The 19184-nt window shown below is 39.0% G+C and overlaps 1 protein-coding gene across 1 annotated transcript; it reads left to right on the forward strand.

Moving 5' to 3' along the window:
- The first annotated feature begins 9605 nt into the window (after window positions 1-9605).
- On the forward strand, window positions 9606-11580 carry LOC149253466 (AP-1 complex subunit gamma-1-like). The gene is made up of 3 exons (XM_089456846.1): window positions 9606-9726; window positions 10813-10917; window positions 11192-11580. Exons 1-3 carry the CDS (start codon window positions 9679-9681, stop codon window positions 11237-11239), a joined length of 201 nt encoding a protein of 66 aa, XP_089312972.1. The 5' UTR covers window positions 9606-9678; the 3' UTR covers window positions 11240-11580.
- Window positions 11581-19184: the final 7604 nt, after the last annotated feature.

Below are 19184 nucleotides of genomic sequence, written 5' to 3' on the forward strand. Positions count from 1 at the left end.
TACAATGCTAACATACATAAAACAATTTACTAACATAATAATAAGGTAATAACATCATATAGCATCGATTTGTTTCAAGAGAAAACCCACAACACAGGAAGACACATGAAGAAATAGTACGCCAAAAGTTCAAAGAAACTTTTAATTCCTGAAGATGAGAATATCCATGGCACCATCACAAATGATATCCATAAAATCCATAAGTGGAAATATAACATTATTTCTTACATTCACTAGAATATCCCTTACTTTTGAAAATAATATGCACCAAAATGAGTCCAAACCTCCAAGTCCTTTACAATGTGTCAAGAGGGAATATTTATAGAAAAAGGTGACTCTTGGTCTACCTATGACTCCTAAGCTACCTCATGAGTTTTAATATTCCCATGAGACTCTACTCTACTCTAGTCTCTATCCTACTATGCACATGTGAAAAAAATGGTTTTATTCTAATAATTTAACAATAGACAACTCCAAAATATCTACATGTAATTACTACACAAGATATGAATGCCACAACTTGTATTCAGCTACCACGTTGACCACCTTTTGCTGCTCATCCCCATGTCTATGAGGGAACTCTAGGGAATCCAGTATTAGAGTGCTCTTTCTTAGCTTGATTTGATTTGACAAAGAAACCAACTTGGTGTATATCCTCACTCATTCTATCACAAATTAATCAATTATTTATTTTGTCACCTACAAGTTCTCAATAGTAGAGGCTTGTTTGAGAGGATCGAGAAATGCCTAAATTTCTTGGAGTACTTATCCTCACTTCCTTACTTCCCTAACCAATTTGATAGAAGGGACTTTTTTTTACTTCAATGACATATTCTAGTCCACTCAGAAAATGCTTCTATGAAGCTAGTACTTTGTCTACATTCTTTTTTGGTTTGTCTCATGATTGGACCTTGATGTGAATTTGGACTTTTTCATTTTTATCAGTTATCTAATATTTTGTACGGAGATTTGTTGGCGCATCTAGATATTTTTTAGTCCATTCACATATATTACTAAGAGTTGTGGTGGCCTATCCGACCGTAACTTTCTTCTCTTTAGTTTCTTCCTATATTATTGGGAATGGTGTTACAGTCGGATGCAACTTCAACATCTCTTCATAGACTACAATCATAGCTTCCTCTGATGTTGCTACTATTCTTCAATGGACACTTGTAATGTTAGGCAAAAAAATCACAAAAGGATAGATCAACAACTTAAACATTATCCTCTTCGAGGGGGAAACCTCCTTTACATTACATAAATGAATAACTCTTAGATGATACAAATCAAAAGACCTCCTTTGTATATATAGGAGTCTAAGGGGTCATAATATAATAAAAGACTACATAACAATAATAATTCAAGGGCACAACAATAAAAATATGGGGGATACACTAGTATTATAGGGACCTAACATGTTGCTCTCCTTCAAAAAATTGGTGTCCTCAATGCTTGAGTAGTTTTTGTTTTTGTATAAAATTCTTATCCTCCCATGTCGAATATTCAGCTGGTAAGTTCTTCCACTTAATGAGATACTCTGAAATTGATCGATTTCATAGTTGTCGAGATCTTGTTTTCGTGATTACTTTAGGATAAAATATGATTTTCCTTCTTCGTCAAGTTCTGGCAACACTATTTAAACTAGAATCTTGTCACCAATAACCTTCTTTAAGCATGAAACATTGAAAAGTAGGTGTACTCAGGAAGATGCAAGCAACTCTAATTTGTATGCCATAGTACCAATATTTTACAATACCTTGTAAGGACCGCAGTGCTTGGGTGATAATTTATTATACTTCTTATCTTGCTTGAGAGAAATGTGTTTGTATGGTTGTAGCCATAAAAATACCTAGTCTCCTACATAAAAAATTATGTCATTGTGATGTTAGTCTGCCTGTTAGATCATTCGATTTTGCGCCAAAGTGAGTTTATCCTTTAAGAGTTAGAGAACTTCTTGTTGATTCTTGATGTGATCTTCCACTGCCTGAACCTTATAATTTTCTCGTAAATACGATGTGATGGATGGTGGATGTTATCCATAAAACTACCATAAATGGGGTCATTTTTGCTAAAGTATGGAAGGAAGGGTTATACCACCATTCCGCTACAGGTAAACACTTGACCCATTATATTTTTTTATCAGGTACAAAGCAATGAAGATATCCTTCCAAACATTTGTTCACTATCTTAGATTTCCCATCAGATTGAGGATGATAAGATGAGCTATGAGCTAAATGGGTACCAAGAGAAGAAAATCATTCCATCCAAAAATTTCGAGTGAAAATTGGATCTATGTCACTTACTATAATCTTTGGATTTCCATGAAGCTTTTGAATTGTTTCCATAAATTCAATAACAACTATATTGGCTTTAAAAGGATGAGATAATGCAGAAAAGTGTGTGTGATAGCCGTGGTGAAAATTCCATGTAAAAATATATAAATACCATGGATGATGGGACACATATTGTAAGCTAGATGGTGGGAAGGACATCCTAGGGGGTGTTCATTTGGTTGTTTATGGCTAAAAAAATTCGAAAAGGCAATGGATAAGGAATTAAAGAGGCAAAAAGGTATTTTGGCACATTTATTTATGAAAATAATGGAAATTAGGAGAAAAGGAAGGTGAAAGGTCACATATTGTATGTGAGGAGGAAATTGAAGGAAAATAATGGAAAATGAAGAAAATAGAGGCCTTATTAATGAAAAGGCTTATCAGGATCAGTGGGCAAGACTTGGTCAGTTTAGCTTTGGAGCTCTCTCATTATTCTCTCTCTCTCTCTCTCTCACATAGACTTGGAGACTTAGAGTTTTCTTGGAACACTCTTGGAGGGTGTGGCATACTTGGATTCTTGGAGTAAGAAGGCAAAGGAAGAACATGAAAGCGCAAGAAGGCATTAGCAGCAACAACTACATTAGATTTGCTTGCAGGCATCGAGTTGCATGTATGATTTACTCACTAGTTTTGGCATGCATGGCACATGCATGTGGTTTCTTGGTTGTGATCTATCATTGGCATGGAGGATTACCTAGATCGACAGTGGATTGCCTAGCCTTGTCATTTCCTAGATAGCCATGGTGATTGTGGGTTTACTTTCATTGCTTTGTTTTGGTTCGTTCTCATTTTCCCATAGCTTGGGTTGAGATACTAGTCCTGGAAGCCCTGGTTGAAAAATGATCTGGAAGCCTTGTAACAGCTTGGGTTGAGTTACTAGTCTTGGAAGCCCTGGTTGGACAAACAATCTGGAAGCCCTTCATCGGTTGAGTTACTAGTCCTGGAAGCCTTGGTTGGACAAACACTCTAGAATCCCTGTATAAGTTGTGGGTTGAGTTACTAGTTCTAGAAGCCTTGGTTGGACAAATGCTCTGGAAGCCCTGAAAGGCTTGGGCAGAGACCAATCTGATGATGGTTTTTGGTGATGTTCGACCGTGAGGTGGAATCATTGTTTGATGGGTTGAGGTGGGTGGCCTCTGGAAGGCCTGGATGAGTTTTGATTGATGTGTTCTATGAGATCCCACATTCATGCTTGGAATATGGCACGAGGGTGATTGGCTGAAGAGATACTTGGCTCAACCAATCTATGGTTGGGTGGAACGTGGTAGTCCCATCTCTAGTTTGTTCATTGCATTTATTAATGAAAAATGTTCATTCCCTTGATTTTAATGTGCAAATGTACTAATGTATATATGGATTTTGATGCCTGATATTTTTATTGTATTTATGTTCCTATTATGTTTTTTTTATTTGCACATTTACCCCCAAGGTTGTTATAGAGTGGTATCAGAGCATGGTTCAAACACTTGGACTGGATGGGCTCTATCATCGGTAAAATGAAGAACAAAGGTTAATTTTTATACCTTTCTGGCATATCTGTTATAGCTTTTCTTCTGTGCAATATTAAAAGTAAAAAATTTGTCCATACTAAAGGTAAATCCCACTGATAATGTGGTAAAAGTGTTAGATATTGGTTAACAATACTTTAGGAATTATGATCTAAGGAAGATGACCTTCCTAAATGAACCTTTAAATAGGTCACGTTGGAATTTCTGCAATAAATTTTCTTTTGTAGGCTTTTAGAAGCTGAAAAATCATCCACATTGAGGGGAAATACCAATGATTTTGTGGTAGAAATTTCAGATACTGGGCACAATATTTTAGGAGATATGAGTAGAGGGAGTCGAGCCTTCGGAATGCTCCTAAAATCAGGTCTCAAACAGGTCACGCTGACATTTTTGTTATATCTTTTATTCTGGGAACTCTCAGAAGCTGAAATTTTTTCCACAATGAGAGGAAATCCCACTTATATTGTGATAAAAATTTCAGAGATTTATGCACTATATTTTAGGAGATATGACTAGTGTAAATCGATCTTCCTCTATACTCCTAGAATTGTGCATCGAATATGATTGTGTTGGTATTTTGTTATAACTTTTCATCTATGAAATCTCAAAAGTTGAAACTTGAACCATAGTCAAGAATAATTCCACTGATAATATGGTTCAGTTTCCACAACTTGTACTGCTACAGTTTAGGATATATGCATTGAGTCATTCGCTATATTAGTTTTCATGCAAAGTGTTTGATGAAATTCTTAAACGGTTCAATGATTAATTTCATGTAAACTGTTTGATAAAATTCCCGAATGAGTATGTTTTTTGTGGTTGGGGATAGTATTGATGTGTAAGAGTATTTCCATAGTTGATATGTGCTTACTTGTATGTAAATAGTTTGCTATTTTAGTTTGCATGTAAAGTGTTTGAAGAAATGCTTACATGCAAATGTAATAGTAGGTTTTTGAAGAAAATGTTATTTTTTCTTGGATGGGATAGTATTGTAGTATGATAATATGGATGTAGCTGATCTATGCCTATTTGCATGCAGATAATTTCAAGAGTTGCATGTCGGTAATTTGAAAGGTTGCATGCAAAGAATTTGAAAAGTTGCAAGTAAGGAAATGGAAAAGTGGCATGTTTTTAGTTATGATGTTACGAGTGGAAAGTGCAATATTTTTGACTTAGTCTCATACAAATGTATGAGAAATAAAAATAAATTTCTTTTAAAGTGTGGTTAAATTTATAGAGCTTTGGACATCCCATTTCCATAATTGGAGATTGGAGATCAAGCCATTATAGTAGCTTCCTCCTTCTACCTTAGTGTGGACCATGGATAGTAAGGGGGTATGCTTATATGTTGCTAGCATTGGTGAAAGTTGATTTCAAATTAATAGACACATGTCTTGATTTTTGGGACATGTGACTGACTGTGTATGAATTATATGTCACTTACATGTTGATTTCATGATACCTACTTACATCCTTGTATGTTAGGTTACATTTTTGAATATTTTGATTATATGTATCAGTCTTGTAGGTTGATTAGAAGGATTTATCGCTTATGTTCGACTAGATGCGTTTATGTGTAGGTGCAGTTGATTTGGCATTACTTATGCATATTGTTGGTTGCATGTGGCAATGTGTACAACGGAGTAATGGTTGTTGTCATGCATGTATGGTTGTAGCTATGATTATGCATGTATAGTAGGTCAAACATGCCTTGTGAAGTCATTGTATGAAATTTAGGTCATCATGATGCTATTCATTGTTATGATGCTAATGTGTTGGTTGAGATAGAGTAGGAATGCAGATCATCATAATGAGGTTGCGGCATTGAACTTTGGGGTAAGAGCAGATCATCATACATGTATTGTATGTTCAGCATGCAAGTATGTAAGTTAAGGATTTTTATATGAATTAGGTTTATATATAATAGGTTTATGTACACGCCGTTTGATGTTATGGTTGAATTCATGATAGATGTTAGTTGATCAGTGTAGTGATATGTACATGTGTCGGATAGTCAAGAATGATAGTAACATGTAGTTGTATGCATTTCTATTGTTGTTTTATATTATATAACCTGATGGTTATTTTTTATCTTGTTCATAAGCATGATATATAGTTTATTGTTGTTATATGTTATTAACTTGATGATCAGGGTTATTTCATTGAGACATTGATGTTATAATTTGGATTGGTCATATGCGTGATGGTTATGTTCATTTCCTTGAAGATCTTGATGTTATATGTATTGTGTTAAATTGTTTTGACCTATGTAGATGGTTATGGTTGCGATACTCAGGTATGAGTTGACATGTTTTTGATATGGTGTTGTACTAATCTAGACTGATCATACATATGTGATTATTATGCATGAAAGGAAAATGATTATGAGCTTTTAATATGAACATGTTAGTTAGTTATTGTTATGGATATCATGATTTATGTTGATATGTTGTAAACTTATATCTCACTAACTAGATTGATTATGCAGACAAGATAGCCTCCCCTGAGGTACATTAAAGTATGAGTTTTCTTATGTCGTATATTTGGCACTTGGTTGTTTGATTATGATTTCTATTTGGTGTTTGAGTGTTTGGTGCCTAGTTGATTTATTTTACATGGTGTGTTTGCAAGTGGTTGAATGATTGATGAATTGCTTAATATGAGTATGTGTTCCAATGATCTTGTTTTAAGATTATTGTACTAACATGTATGTGTTGAGACAGTTGATATGTACTTAAATGTAGTTGATAGATGTATCATTATGTCTAATGACTATGGATTATGACATGATTGTTTGTTAAAGTTGATTTCAAATTGATAAATATGATTGTTTGGATATTTGGAACATGTGGTTGAAATGTGTGAGCATGATGAAGGGAGTTGCATGGCAAGAGAGATTTCCATGAAGTCTTGAAGATGGCTCGGGTTGAGCTTTAATTGGGAACCATGGGGATTGGGTCATGGTGTTGGTCTTGTTCTTTTGGTCTTTTGAGCTTTATTTGTAGTTTTGTTTATGTATAGTGCAAGGTCTTGCCACTTTGTTGTAGTGTTATATCGTCATGGGTTTTCATGGTCTTTTTCTTGGTTTTTTCTTATCTTATCTTTTATTGTTTTGAGTCTTGGGAATTGGTTGGGAAAGAGGAAAGTTGATGGAGCTCAGGGAGAGATGTGTGATACTCACAAGGTAATGTAAGATTCAGATGAAGCTTGGTGCATGAGTAAGCATAGCGGAAGGTAAGGCTGTGACAGTCGGTTGGATTGGTTAGGTCCATTGTGGTAAATGGATGGTAGCAGTATAGTCATGAGAAAGGTAACATGAAAAGGTAAAGTAAATGGATTTGAGGTGTCATACGCTTTGGCTATGTTGGTAACTGTTTCTCTCAATGCATGTGCATAAATAAGGAAGTTCTCTTAACCTAGACCTTATGTTATTTGGTAAATATTTTATGATCATAACAATGTAAACTTTGAAACGGGAACTCACAATGTTACCCTTTTGTAGAGATAGCAGAAAAGTGACCCGATTTTGAAAACGGGTGACGCAGAACACACATGTGTTTTTTAGAGCATAGTTTTTGGCACTATAAACTTTTTTATGTACATTGCATTTTAGAATGGTAGTGTTTTTTATGCTGATTTAAAAACGTGGTAATTCTACACCATGCCCTTTTTCTAAAAAGGATTTTTTTTTTTTTTTTTTTTTTTTCTAATATATGAAATGTAAATAATTATTTTTTAAATTTAATAATTTTTTAAGTGTCTTTTTCTTCATAGTTTCTTGTTTTTATTTTAATTTTTTTTTGTAGTGAGGATTTTATTGTTTTGCATATATAAAGAAGAAGGTCGATATTTTGAATTTTCGATATTGTACATATTTATACATCATTAACTAATTTTTCAATCCACAAGAAATAATTGTTTCTAAAAAACAATATTTTTTAACAATGGACATAAAAATAACCATTTTTAACATAAATATAACTAAAAAACTACACGTTTTGATAATTTTTTGCTACAACTGACATGCGAAAATCACAATTTTTATACGAAAATTTTAACTAAAAATAGTTAAATAATAGTTTTTTTTATGAATTTCATGTCAAAAAAATAATAATAATCACTTTTTTTTTTTAAATAATAATTAACTTAAAAATTAATGCAAAAATCACATATTACAAACATTGAATGCATAACAACCCGCTCCCGACCTACTGCCACACCTCCCTCACACAGCGCCCGCACCCCCACACCTCCCCCAACCTACCCCTTTCCCCCACACTCCCCTCCCTCCCCCTTCCCACCCCCTCACACCCCACCTTTCCCCCAATGCACCCGTCCCCTCCTCCCTCCCCCAACCCGCAATCGGCTGGCCACCCACTCCCTCCCGCCACTCCCCACCCTACCCGCCGCCTCCCCACACTTCCCTACCTTACCCGACCCCTCCCTCCTCTCACCCCTCCACCTTCCCCTCTCCCCATCCCTCACCCCACGCACCTGTTCCCCCTCCCCCCACCTGCCGCCTCCCCGCTCCCTCCCGCCACTCTGCACCCTACCCACACCCTCCCCACACTCCCCTACCCTACCCGCCCCCTCCCCCCTCTCACCCCCCCCCCAACAACCCCTCACCCCATGCACCGCCTCCCCCTCCCATCCCCACTGTCCCCCAACCCACCCCACCCACCCCCTCACGCCCCCCGCACCCTACATAGCCCTCACGCTACCCATCCTACCCACCCCCCCCTCACGCCCCCCTCGCCCTACCCGGCCCTTACCCTACCCGCCCTACTTGCCCAACCCCTCATGCCCTCCCCACGCGCCCCCTCACACCCTCCCCACCCTACACGCCCTACACGGCACTTGCCCTACCCGGCCCTCACCCTACCTACCCACCCCCTCACGCGCCCCCCACCCTACCCGGGTTCGGACCTACCCGACCCTCACCCTACCCACCTACCCCCTCACACCCCCCTCGCCCTACCCGCTCACGCCCTCCCCATGCACCCCCTCACGCCCTCCCTACCCTACCCGCCCTACCTAGCCCTAACCCTACCCACCCACCCCATCACGCCCTCCCCACCCTACCCACCCTACCCAGCCCTCACCCTACCCACGCACCCCCTCACGCCCTCCCCACCCTACCTGCCCTACCCGGCCCTCACCCTACTCAGCCCCCACACTACCCGCCCTACCCGACCCCCACCGTACCCGCCCCCCTCCCTACCTGCCCTACCCACTGCCTCGGCGGCCCGCCCGCCCACCTGGGGTGACCACGTCGGGGGGGCGGGCTAGTGGCCGGGGTGGCGTGGGGTGGGTGTTAAACCATCGGCCTTAACATCTTCCAGTCAAACACAAATGGTTTCTGTTACTCCTTTAGATCCATTGTCCCAGTTGGCATTGCTAGCCTCTGTAGCATCTCCATCACCACAAACAACCACAGCACCTCTTGGAGATATCAAATCATTTGTAGGTTTGACAATGAATGGTATTCATGAAGTTAAAAAGCCATCTGTACCAACTGCGCCTATAGTTGACTTGTTAGGAGATTTAAGTCCTACTCCAGCAGTGAATGGTATGTATAACAAACTTTTTTAACTTCTCAAATTCTCTTATCCATAATAGCGTCCTCTTTAACATGTGTTCTTTGATTATGCATTTATCATGAAAAATGCTTGGAAAGGAGATGATGTTTAATGTTGTAAAATTTTACAGATGATGGTGTTCCAACATGTCCCTCAATAGTTGCATTCCAAAGCAAATCATTGAAGGTCACCTTTGATTTCACAAAGCAGCTAGGCAAGCTAGAATTTACATTAGTGCAAGCGAGTTTTACAAACTTGATGTCTAGCACCTTCACAGATTTCATTTTCCAGGCTGCTGTTCCAAAGGCAATATTGATTTTCCATTTGTCAATTATTTCAGTTGTTTATTTATTTCTTTCAGATGTTTAGATTGATAATCAAGAATAATAGCCCCTTATTTGTATGAATAAGAAATGTGTAGTCTTGGGCTTGATCATTTACAATAACTCTAGCAATAGCACATTGTGATTATCTGTTCAAGGTGTTGACTGTTACTTGGGCAGTCAAGCCTGGTATGTAGGTGTTAGAGAGTATTAGTATGGAGTCAAATTATATGATCATTATTTGATGTGCTGAGAGTAGATCAACATACTAGGGCAACAAGTCAATTATCGTCTTTTGGGGAAGTATATGTTGGTCACTATTATATTGCTCCACTTGGTTTTCATTTGCATGCTTTCTTTGCTTTATCTAAACATTTGGGGATTACTTTTTCTTAATCCATCCTTCAAGGGCTAACTGCAGTTTGGATTCTCTCCTACACCACCAAGATTCCTCTCTCAATTATATCTTTTTTGCATTATGTTCAAGAACCATGACATGAGGGATGTTGAATATTAATGTATCCTAAGCATTCGTGGACTCATACCTTTTGATTCTCATTCATTTCAAAAAAAAAAAAAAAACTTAATAAGCTTCCGTTTCTCACGATGAGCCTAATTCAATCAGATCTAGCATTATAGGGGAACTGTTAGCATCATTCAAACTGGTTTCTAGGCTAAGCAGCTGCAAGTGGCGCTATCTATTCTGCCAAACTTCAATCACACCTTGCCCCAACTGCTATTGTGTGTGGGTGCACATCCCCAAGCGTGAGCACAATCACAAACGTGTCACTTGAATAGACTTGAACGAGTGCGGGGGAGGGGCCTGGGGTAGGTTGTACATTAGCTACCTGCTTTCACTGACCTAGCAGGCCACTGTTGACATAATTTATTCTTTCACCTCTTTATTAGTTTTGGAATTCAGAAGGGGCAGTAATTTTGTAAAGCACAGATGCATTTCCTTTTCCAATTGTTTTTATTTTTCGCTGCTTTTTCTCAAGGTGTCATTGCCCTTAATTTCTAGCTTATTACTATTATAAAGTCTTTATAATTTATCTTTTTTATTCAACAGTTCTTGCAACTTCACTTGGACCCAGCAAGTAGCAACATCCTTCCTCCCAGCGGTAATGGAACAGTTGTACAACGTTTGAGTGTCAACAACAGTCAGCATGGCCAGGTAACAAAGTTACAATGGACGTATGGCTGATAAAGTTATCTAGCTAAATTATATGTTTTGCCCTGTTCCTTGCTTTAGTTTTTCTTCTGTTGGTTGTTATTGCTTTGTCTTCGAACCCATTCTTTTCTTCTTTAACTCCATTACAATCAAGTAGCTTTTACAGATTAGAATATGACATGAAAGTTATGTGTTGACCCTATTAGCTAGAGTCTGGATAACATGCATTCTTTTAGAAATTGTAACTCTGATTTAGCCCTGCTTCTTGATGTCACAGAAACATCTTGCAATGAGAGTACGCATTGCTTACAAGGTTAATGGTTAAGATGCTATTGAACTAGGACAGGTCAACAATTTTCCTGCAGGTTTGTAGTGAGTACATCTTGTGTCAGAATTTTTGCATCATTTTCTGTTTGTTTTATTTTGAAGGCATACGGTTGGAAGTTGTAGCACATAACCGATTGATGTTTGCCTGAGCATGTAGTAATTATTCTTTGTACATGAGAGTTACTAGTCGAGGTGTCTGTTGGGAAGTTTGGATTCAAAATTCAAATCATATATGAAATGATTATTTCATGTTTCTGTAATAAAATCTAGCAGATTTTTGTTTTTTTTTTCTTTTAACCGGGGAAGAGCATCTGTTGTATTTCATGAATGTATAAGATACACACCACTAGATGTTTTTGTACAATAATGTAGTTTTTGGGAAGCAAAAGGACTTTTGAGGATTACAAGCATTTTCACGGAAATTTATTATTGTCCTGATTTTATTGCATCTATAGAAAGTTTGAAAGGCATAACATACTGATTGGTGCCTCCTGAAAGGACAAAACACTGAATAATTGACGGAATGAAATTGAATACTGGCTGCAAATTTAAGATTAAATTTGAATCTGATCCACTAGCCTTGTCACTGGAAAACTGGAGTTAACTGCTTCAAGCATCAAATATTGTCCACTATAATTTGATGCCAAATTTACCTCTTTTGCTCTTTTCAGTCTAATCACAATCTCATTATTTCCTGAAGTCGTATGAGTGCAAATTTTAAAAATGATTACGAGTTGAACTTTTATTGAAACTAAGCTAAAGGTTTAAGGTGAGTGCTTTTTATTTTAGTTGATCATTGTCCGATCTAAAGAGTATAGAATAGATGAAGTAGAAGGGTGTCATAAACACAGTACTAACTAACTATTTTCAAGATCATTGTATCTTCAACTATTTTATCTGAATCCTATAGTTTGAACTTTGAAGGTTAAAATTCCTAGTCTAGACATGCTATTTCGAGTTTCACAGGTTTACTATTGCACTCATCATGTACAAGATATCTTCTGTAATTTTGTAATTTATTGAGATTAATTAGTCAAACCCTCGGAAATCATACATATGACATGTATTAAAACATGTACTTGAAATGGAGCTACCAAAATATGTAGGATGTCACTGCTTTGTTGGTGTAATGAATAATTTCTGTGAATAACGAGAGATCACAGCCTTTTTGTTGAAATTGTAATTTCAACTACCCTGGAGCGACAGCGACCGCAGCGTAGTTTTCAGAAAACCGCCATGGAGTCCATCGCACCGCCTTTCTTACAATGGTGGTTTTTTCTCAAATGGCAGCGATACAATCAGCGGGTGACACGTGCCCGGAGCCACCGTTCCAAAACAGCTTTTCATCGGAACATAAAGATCCGATTGAATTCAACGCTGTCCACTGTCGATTGAAGCGAGGGCTGCGTACAAGTTTGCTCCATGACTTGCGTGAAGTGAAAGTTTTTTTTGTTTGACCGCAGTTATGTCAGTCGTAATTGTTGGTAAAGATTTTAATTTTATTAGTTTTTTATTACACGGGTGTATGGCAAGAAAAACTGCATTGTCCTGTTATGTTTTTGTGTTAGTTGCATATGTGAAATGCAATATACCCAGCAGTCCGTATTGTAATTATTTTTGTTGAGAAAACAAACAGGGTATGCACAGCAGCTTGAATGTTTTAGTTTGTTGAGAGCACGAAATGCAAGAGAGGGGCAGCAGCGTGATGGCAAGAAGGAGAAGCATAGCAGTGCGAATGTAAGCAGTGTGAAGGTAGTTATTCATTTGAGAAATGAGTGGGAACACGCAGCAGTGTGAAGAAATGTTTTGTGTTGTTCATTGAGAATATGAAATGTGGAATGCGCAACAGCACATATGCAAGTTTTTTTTACACAGTAGTGTAGAGTCAAAGAGTGGGTAGAAGCACAGCAAATATGAATGCAGTTTTTTTTTGTTTTTTTGCATATGAAATGCAAGTGAGACACAACAGTGCGAGAGTTATTGTTTGTTGAAACGAAAAGGGAAGCACGCATCAATGCACAAGTGAAGAATTTTCACACAGCAGTGTGAATGTTTTCTTTGCGGTATACGCAACAACATAATGTAATTTGTTTTGTTGAGAAAATATATACACAGCACCGCGTATGGTATGTTGATGTTATTTTGTTGAAATGTAATGTGAAAATGCAGCAGTGCAAATGTACACAACAATGTGTTATTTTTCAGCAGAAACATAGTGTTTTGTTTTTACACACAGCAGTATAAAAATATACAGCTGAAACAAAGTAATTTCTTTCTTATGAGAGACAGTGAAAGTTTTTTTTGGGAACTGCATTTAAAGCATTTCGTGGTTGAAATCCCTCTGTTAAGAGGAAGATGTTTTTGTAATAGCAATTGTGAAATCCCTCTGTGTGAGGAAGACGATTTATGTAACAGTTGGTTTCCTGTTAATGAATAGAAAGTTTTTTTTTGCGTTGCTGAAACTCTATCCTCAGCAAAACAATTTTTAGCTTCCCTGTGCTAAGATCCTGTGTGTTAAAATAGAGCATTAGTCTCTGTTCTGTTTAGTTAATTTTGTTTTGGAATTTATCAGAAAATTCCTAACACTTTTTTATCATATAAGACAATGGAAATCATGCTGAAGATGATAAAAATGACAAATGTTTGGAAGCTAACATAAACTATATAGTCTTTCTTGCAAGTTACTTTTGGCCATTTTCATTGCGTGACACCTATTTTATTGAGTGATTGCCTTCTACTGAAGCCATTGCTTTAAATCTTGTGCCAAATTTCAACAAATCGGCATTCTTATGCACAAAGAAAACATATAATAAATGAAAGCTACATTGAAACTATTGTAACAAATAACCATGAATGTGATGCATCCATTGTAAATGACATTAACGACCATGGGTATGTGAGTGCTTAATTGAGAACCTGTTTGTGGCTTTTCTTCGTCTTTTCCAACAATACTGCTTACAAAATTGTTCAATCAATTTACAATTGCGATGTGGGCATCAAAAGATCATATGGATGTCAAGAATAGTAGCACTAGTGGTTTAGGAGGTTTTCCCACCTGTTTGTATGTTTGCAAGTGTTTTTTTATCTATTTTAAATAACTGAAGTCAAACCCAACTGGGTGAACATTACAATCTAAGTTATATGCTTGAACATCAGAAAATCGGCCAGCCACCCCGAGCAAGCAAGCGGGCTGTCGGGGTGGCGGGTAGGGCGGGGGGCGGGTAGGGTGTGGAGGGCGTGAGGGGGTGGGCGGGTAGGGTGAGGGTCGAGTAGGGTAGGTAGGGTGGAGGGCAGGTAGGGCAAGGGCCGGGTAGGGCAGGTAGGGTGGGGAGGGCGTGAGGGGGTGCGTGGGGAGGGAATGAGGGGGTCGGCAGGTACGGCGGGTAGGGTGAGGGCTAGGTAGGGCGCGGGGGGCATGAGCAGGTGGGCGGGTATGGTGAGGGCTGGGTAGGGTGGAGGGGCGGTGAGGGGCTGGGCAGATAGGGTGAGGGTTGGGTAGGGTGGAAGGCGGGTAGGGTGAGGGCCAGGTAGGTTGTGTAGGGTGGGGAGGGCGTGAGGGGGCGCGTGGGAGGGCATGAGGGGGTGGGCGGGTAGGGTGAGAGCTAGGTAGGGCGAGGGGGGCATGAAGGGGTGGGCAGGTAGGGCGGGTAGGGTGAGGGCTGGGTAGGGTGGGCGGGGCGTGAGGGGGTGGGTGGGGGTGCTTAGGGGAGGGTGAGGAGGGTTGACGGAGGGGCATGAGGGGGAGGGGGCGCGTGGGGTGAGGGGTGCGGGGCAGGGGGGGGAAGGAGGGGGGTGTGAGAGGGGGGAGTGGGTGGGTAGGGTAGCGGAGTGTGGGGAGGGGGCAGGTAGGGTGAGGAGTGGGGGCGTGGTGAGCAGGTGGCCAGCCGATTGTGGGTGGGGTGAGTTACCCTAAAAAAAAAATTAACCCTAAAAAAAAAATCATCGTTCCAGTATCATTACTTTCTCGTTTTCAAGCTGTATTTTGCATGAAAATTTCATTTTCACTACCATTTTTAAAACATGTTCAAAATTGTCCCTAAAAAAAAAACCATCGTTCCAGTATGCACACTTTTCATTTTTAGCACTGTTTTTGATGTTTTTTTTGGCTTTTTTTGGCCAGAGTTCCTTTTTTGAGTTTGTAGTTCCTGTTTCAAAGTTTACATTGTTTCATGATTATGTTGAAGTTTATATATGTATACATGTATGAATGTATTTCGTTGTTTGATAGGATCACGATTGTTTTATGCTAACATTTATATATGTATGTATCTATCCATGTATCTATGTTACTATCTAACATGGTTGTCAAGAATCATTCTTGTGGAGGAATGATTGCTTATGTAGGAGAACAACATGAAGAGGTTCCTGGTCTTACGAGGAATCAATTGGGAAGAATAGTCACGACAAATATACAAGGTTAGTATCATGTGGATATGATTTGATATTGTATACTTGTATTATGCCTATGTTTATGTTATGGCAGGTAATGTTGAAGGATACATTAGCAAAGTGAAAGCAGTATGGTCTACAACATGTTAGGATAAGCATGGATGAGATACTGGAAGCAAGGTTTCTTGGTAAGGACAACGTGGTTTAGGATGTGTGGTACCACTATTATGCATATGTTGTATGTGTTGTACATGTTGCATCTATGATGTTTGCACTTGTGGTGTTGTGTATACATAGCATGTGTACATGTTATTTTTGCAATGTTATGTAGAAGATGGTATAAATAAGTTTGCCCAAATATTGCATATGGAGTGTCGTATACATATTGTATTGTCTTCATGATGTATATGTGGTGTGTGTGCGTATGGTGCTTAGTGCATGTTGGATATGCAGTGATGTGTACAAATGATGCTATGTACATGTTGGATATAAAGTGCTATGTACAAGTGGTGTTGCATGCATGTGGTACATTGGTACTATGTACATATGGTGTGGTTTGCATGATTGTACAAGTGGTGACGTGTGCATGTGGTGTTGTGTATTTATTGTACAAGTGGCATTGTGTCCATGTGGTGCTATGTACATGCCGTGCATATGGCGTTGTGTACATGTGGTTTTGCATACATGTCATTTGTGTGGTATTGCGTACATGTGGTATTGTGTACACATTGTATAGCAGTGTAGTGTACATGTGGCATTGTGTACATGTTGTGCATGTGGTGTCATGTACATGTGATGTTGTGCACATCTTGTGTAGGTGATGCGGTGTACCAATGGTACTGTGTAGATGTTCTACATATAGTACTAGTGTACGTGTGATGTTGTGTGCATGTCATCGATGTTGTGTTATGGCCATGCGGTATTATGGTGTGCATACTCGTTGTGTTGTACTCTGTATAGGTATATGCATTGGGTGGTATTTCACATCGGGTATAGATGGATGCATTGTATTGTATACACTGGGTGTAGGTGTATGTGTTGTATTTTAGGTGTAGATGGATGTATTGCATGGTGTGGTATGTCATGGGGGTGTATGTGTTTGATGCAAACTATGTGTCTATGCACATGGTTGAGGATAAGGCACTGGGTGTTTCTTGAGTGTAGCAACTGATCCAGAGTGTCTACGGGATAAAGACAAAGGCAGAAACTAAGGATTGATGGAAGGATAAGTATCATCATTTTATTTCAATTTTATTATGCATGTGATCTATGATTCTGATTTATGATGGTTACATGTGATTTATGATTTTGATCTATGATGGTTGTGTTTGAGCTAACTTGATGTGATATCTTTATATATGTTGATTTGGTTAAATATGCTAGATTGACTTGTTGTGATAGGAAGAGAACAGGAATGCAAATGTACCTTATTAACGATCTACCAATGAGGTATGATGTGAATTTATTTCAATTTATTTTAAATCTAATGGAAGTTATGTGCTTGGTACAGGAATGCATGAAATGCTCGGTTGGGTGGTTGAAATCGAATGCAATAATTAGCAGCAATAGTGAAAGAAATTAGAAATGTAGCAGTATGTTGATAAAGCACTTCAGAAATAGGGCCATTGTGGGACACTGGTACCCAATTATGTCCATTTATTTCCATGAGAATGCTATGACCGGTATGATGGTTTTAAGGTAGGGATATGCCTTGGTTGTTCTATCTTCTGATGCAAGGAAGCCTTGCTAAGGGATGGACTGCCCAGGGTGGGGGTGCCAGCGGAACTTGGAAGGTGAGCGATTGCACGAAAGGGGTACCAGATTCCCGAGGGACTGTGTAGCAGAGAAGGGAAGATCATGGACGGATTTGTTTTGGGCATTAGCATTTCCAGATGGAAACAGATGTACATTGAGAGTGTGCCCTGGAAAAATGAGTCAGTAACTATTCTCTGAGAGGACAAGCGACATGGGATTATAGCGCTAGACATTGGATGCAAATTTGACTTTGCAGTGGATTCTAGACTTCCTGAGAAGGAGGTGAATCCTAGTATTACTTTGAGGAAGGAGGTGTGAGCCTCTATATTTCCTTGTTATGGGTACAGGCATCATATTATTTTATTTGATGGTTGAGAAAACATACATATGTGTATATGTGTATGTGGTTATTATAAATACCATAATGAGCTATGATATAAAGCTCGAGTATGCAGTATGTTGTCACGATGTTTTGATTTTGAGCAAATCCTTCAGTGTAAATACTACAACGAGATGTGTTATAAAGCTCCATTGGAAGTATGTTTTGATTTCCACAGTCATGTTAGTTATAGGTGTCATTGAACACCGAGGACGGTGTTCCCCCAAGGGGGAGAGTTCTGTAACAGCCCTGGTGAAAATTCCATGTAAAAATATATAAATACCACAGATGAAGGGACACATATTCCAAGCTGAATGGTGGGCAGGACATCCTAGGGGGTGTTGATTTGGTTGTTTATGGCTAAGTAAATTGGAAAAGGCAATGGATAAGGAATTAAGAGGCAAAAAGGTATTTTGGCACATTTATTTATGAAAATAATGGAAATTAGGAGAAAAAGAAGGTGAAAGGTCACATTTTGCATGTGAGAAGGAAATTGAAAGAAAATAATGGAAAATGAAGAAAATAGAGGCCTCATTCATAAAAAGGCTTATGAGGATAAGTGGGAAAGACTTGGTTAGTTTAGCTTTGGATCTCTCTCATTATTCTCTCTCTCTCTCTCTCTCTCATACTCTTGGAGACTTAGAGTTTTCTTAGAACACTCTTGCAGGGTGTGTCATACTTGGATTCTTGGAGAAAAAGGGAAAAGGAAGAACATGAAAGCACAAGAAGGCATTAGCATCAACAACTACATCAGATTATTGCAAGTATCGAGTTGCATGTATGATTTATTCACTAGTTTTTACATGCATGGCACATGGATGTGGTTTCTTGGTTGTGATCTATCATTGGCATGGAGGATCACTTGGATCGACAATGGATTGCCTAGCCTTTCCATTTCCTGGATAGCCATGGTGATTGCGGGTTTACTTTCATTTCTTTGTTTTGGTTGGTTCTCATTTTCCCATAGCTTGGGTTGAGTTACTAGTCCTGGAAGCCTTGGTTGAACAAACACTCTGGAAGCCCTATAACAACTTGGGTTGAGTTACTCATCCTGGAAGCCCTAGTTTGACAAATGCTCTAAAAGCCTTGGTTGGACAAGTGCTCTAGAAGCCCTTGGCGGGTTGAGTTACTAGTCCTTGAAGCCTTGGTTGGACAAACGCTCTGGAAGCCCTATATAAGTTGTGGGTTCAATTACTAGTTCTAGAAGCCTTGGTTGGACAAATGCTCTGGAAGCCCTGAAAGGCTTGGATGGAGATCAATGTGATGATGGTTTTTGGTGATGTCCGACCGTGATGTGGAATCACAGTTTTGTGGGTTGAGGTGGGTGGCCTCTGGAAGCCCTGGATAAGTTTTGATTGATGTGTTCTATGAGATCCCACATTCATGCTTGGAATATGGCACGAGGGTGATTAGCTGAAGA

Source organism: Pinus tabuliformis, chromosome 7 (assembly GCF_031772625.1).
Source record: "Pinus tabuliformis cultivar Carrire ecotype Pingquan chromosome 7, CPIR1, whole genome shotgun sequence".
In the NCBI taxonomy this organism is placed as follows: domain Eukaryota; kingdom Viridiplantae; phylum Streptophyta; class Pinopsida; order Pinales; family Pinaceae; genus Pinus; species Pinus tabuliformis.

What these genes read in the sequence shown, in the direction of transcription:
- LOC149253466 (XM_089456846.1), top strand. Translation starts at nt 9,679, where the DNA reads ATGTCTAGCACCTTCACAGATTTCATTTTCCAGGCTGCTGTTCCAAAG. An exon ending in TCCAGGCTGCTGTTCCAAAG is followed by an intron (nt 9,727 to 10,812) that starts GCAATATTGATT and finishes TTTATTCAACAG; the next exon opens with TTCTTGCAACTTCACTTGGA. An exon ending in ACAACAGTCAGCATGGCCAG is followed by an intron (nt 10,918 to 11,191) that starts GTAACAAAGTTA and finishes TTGATGTCACAG; the next exon opens with AAACATCTTGCAATGAGAGT.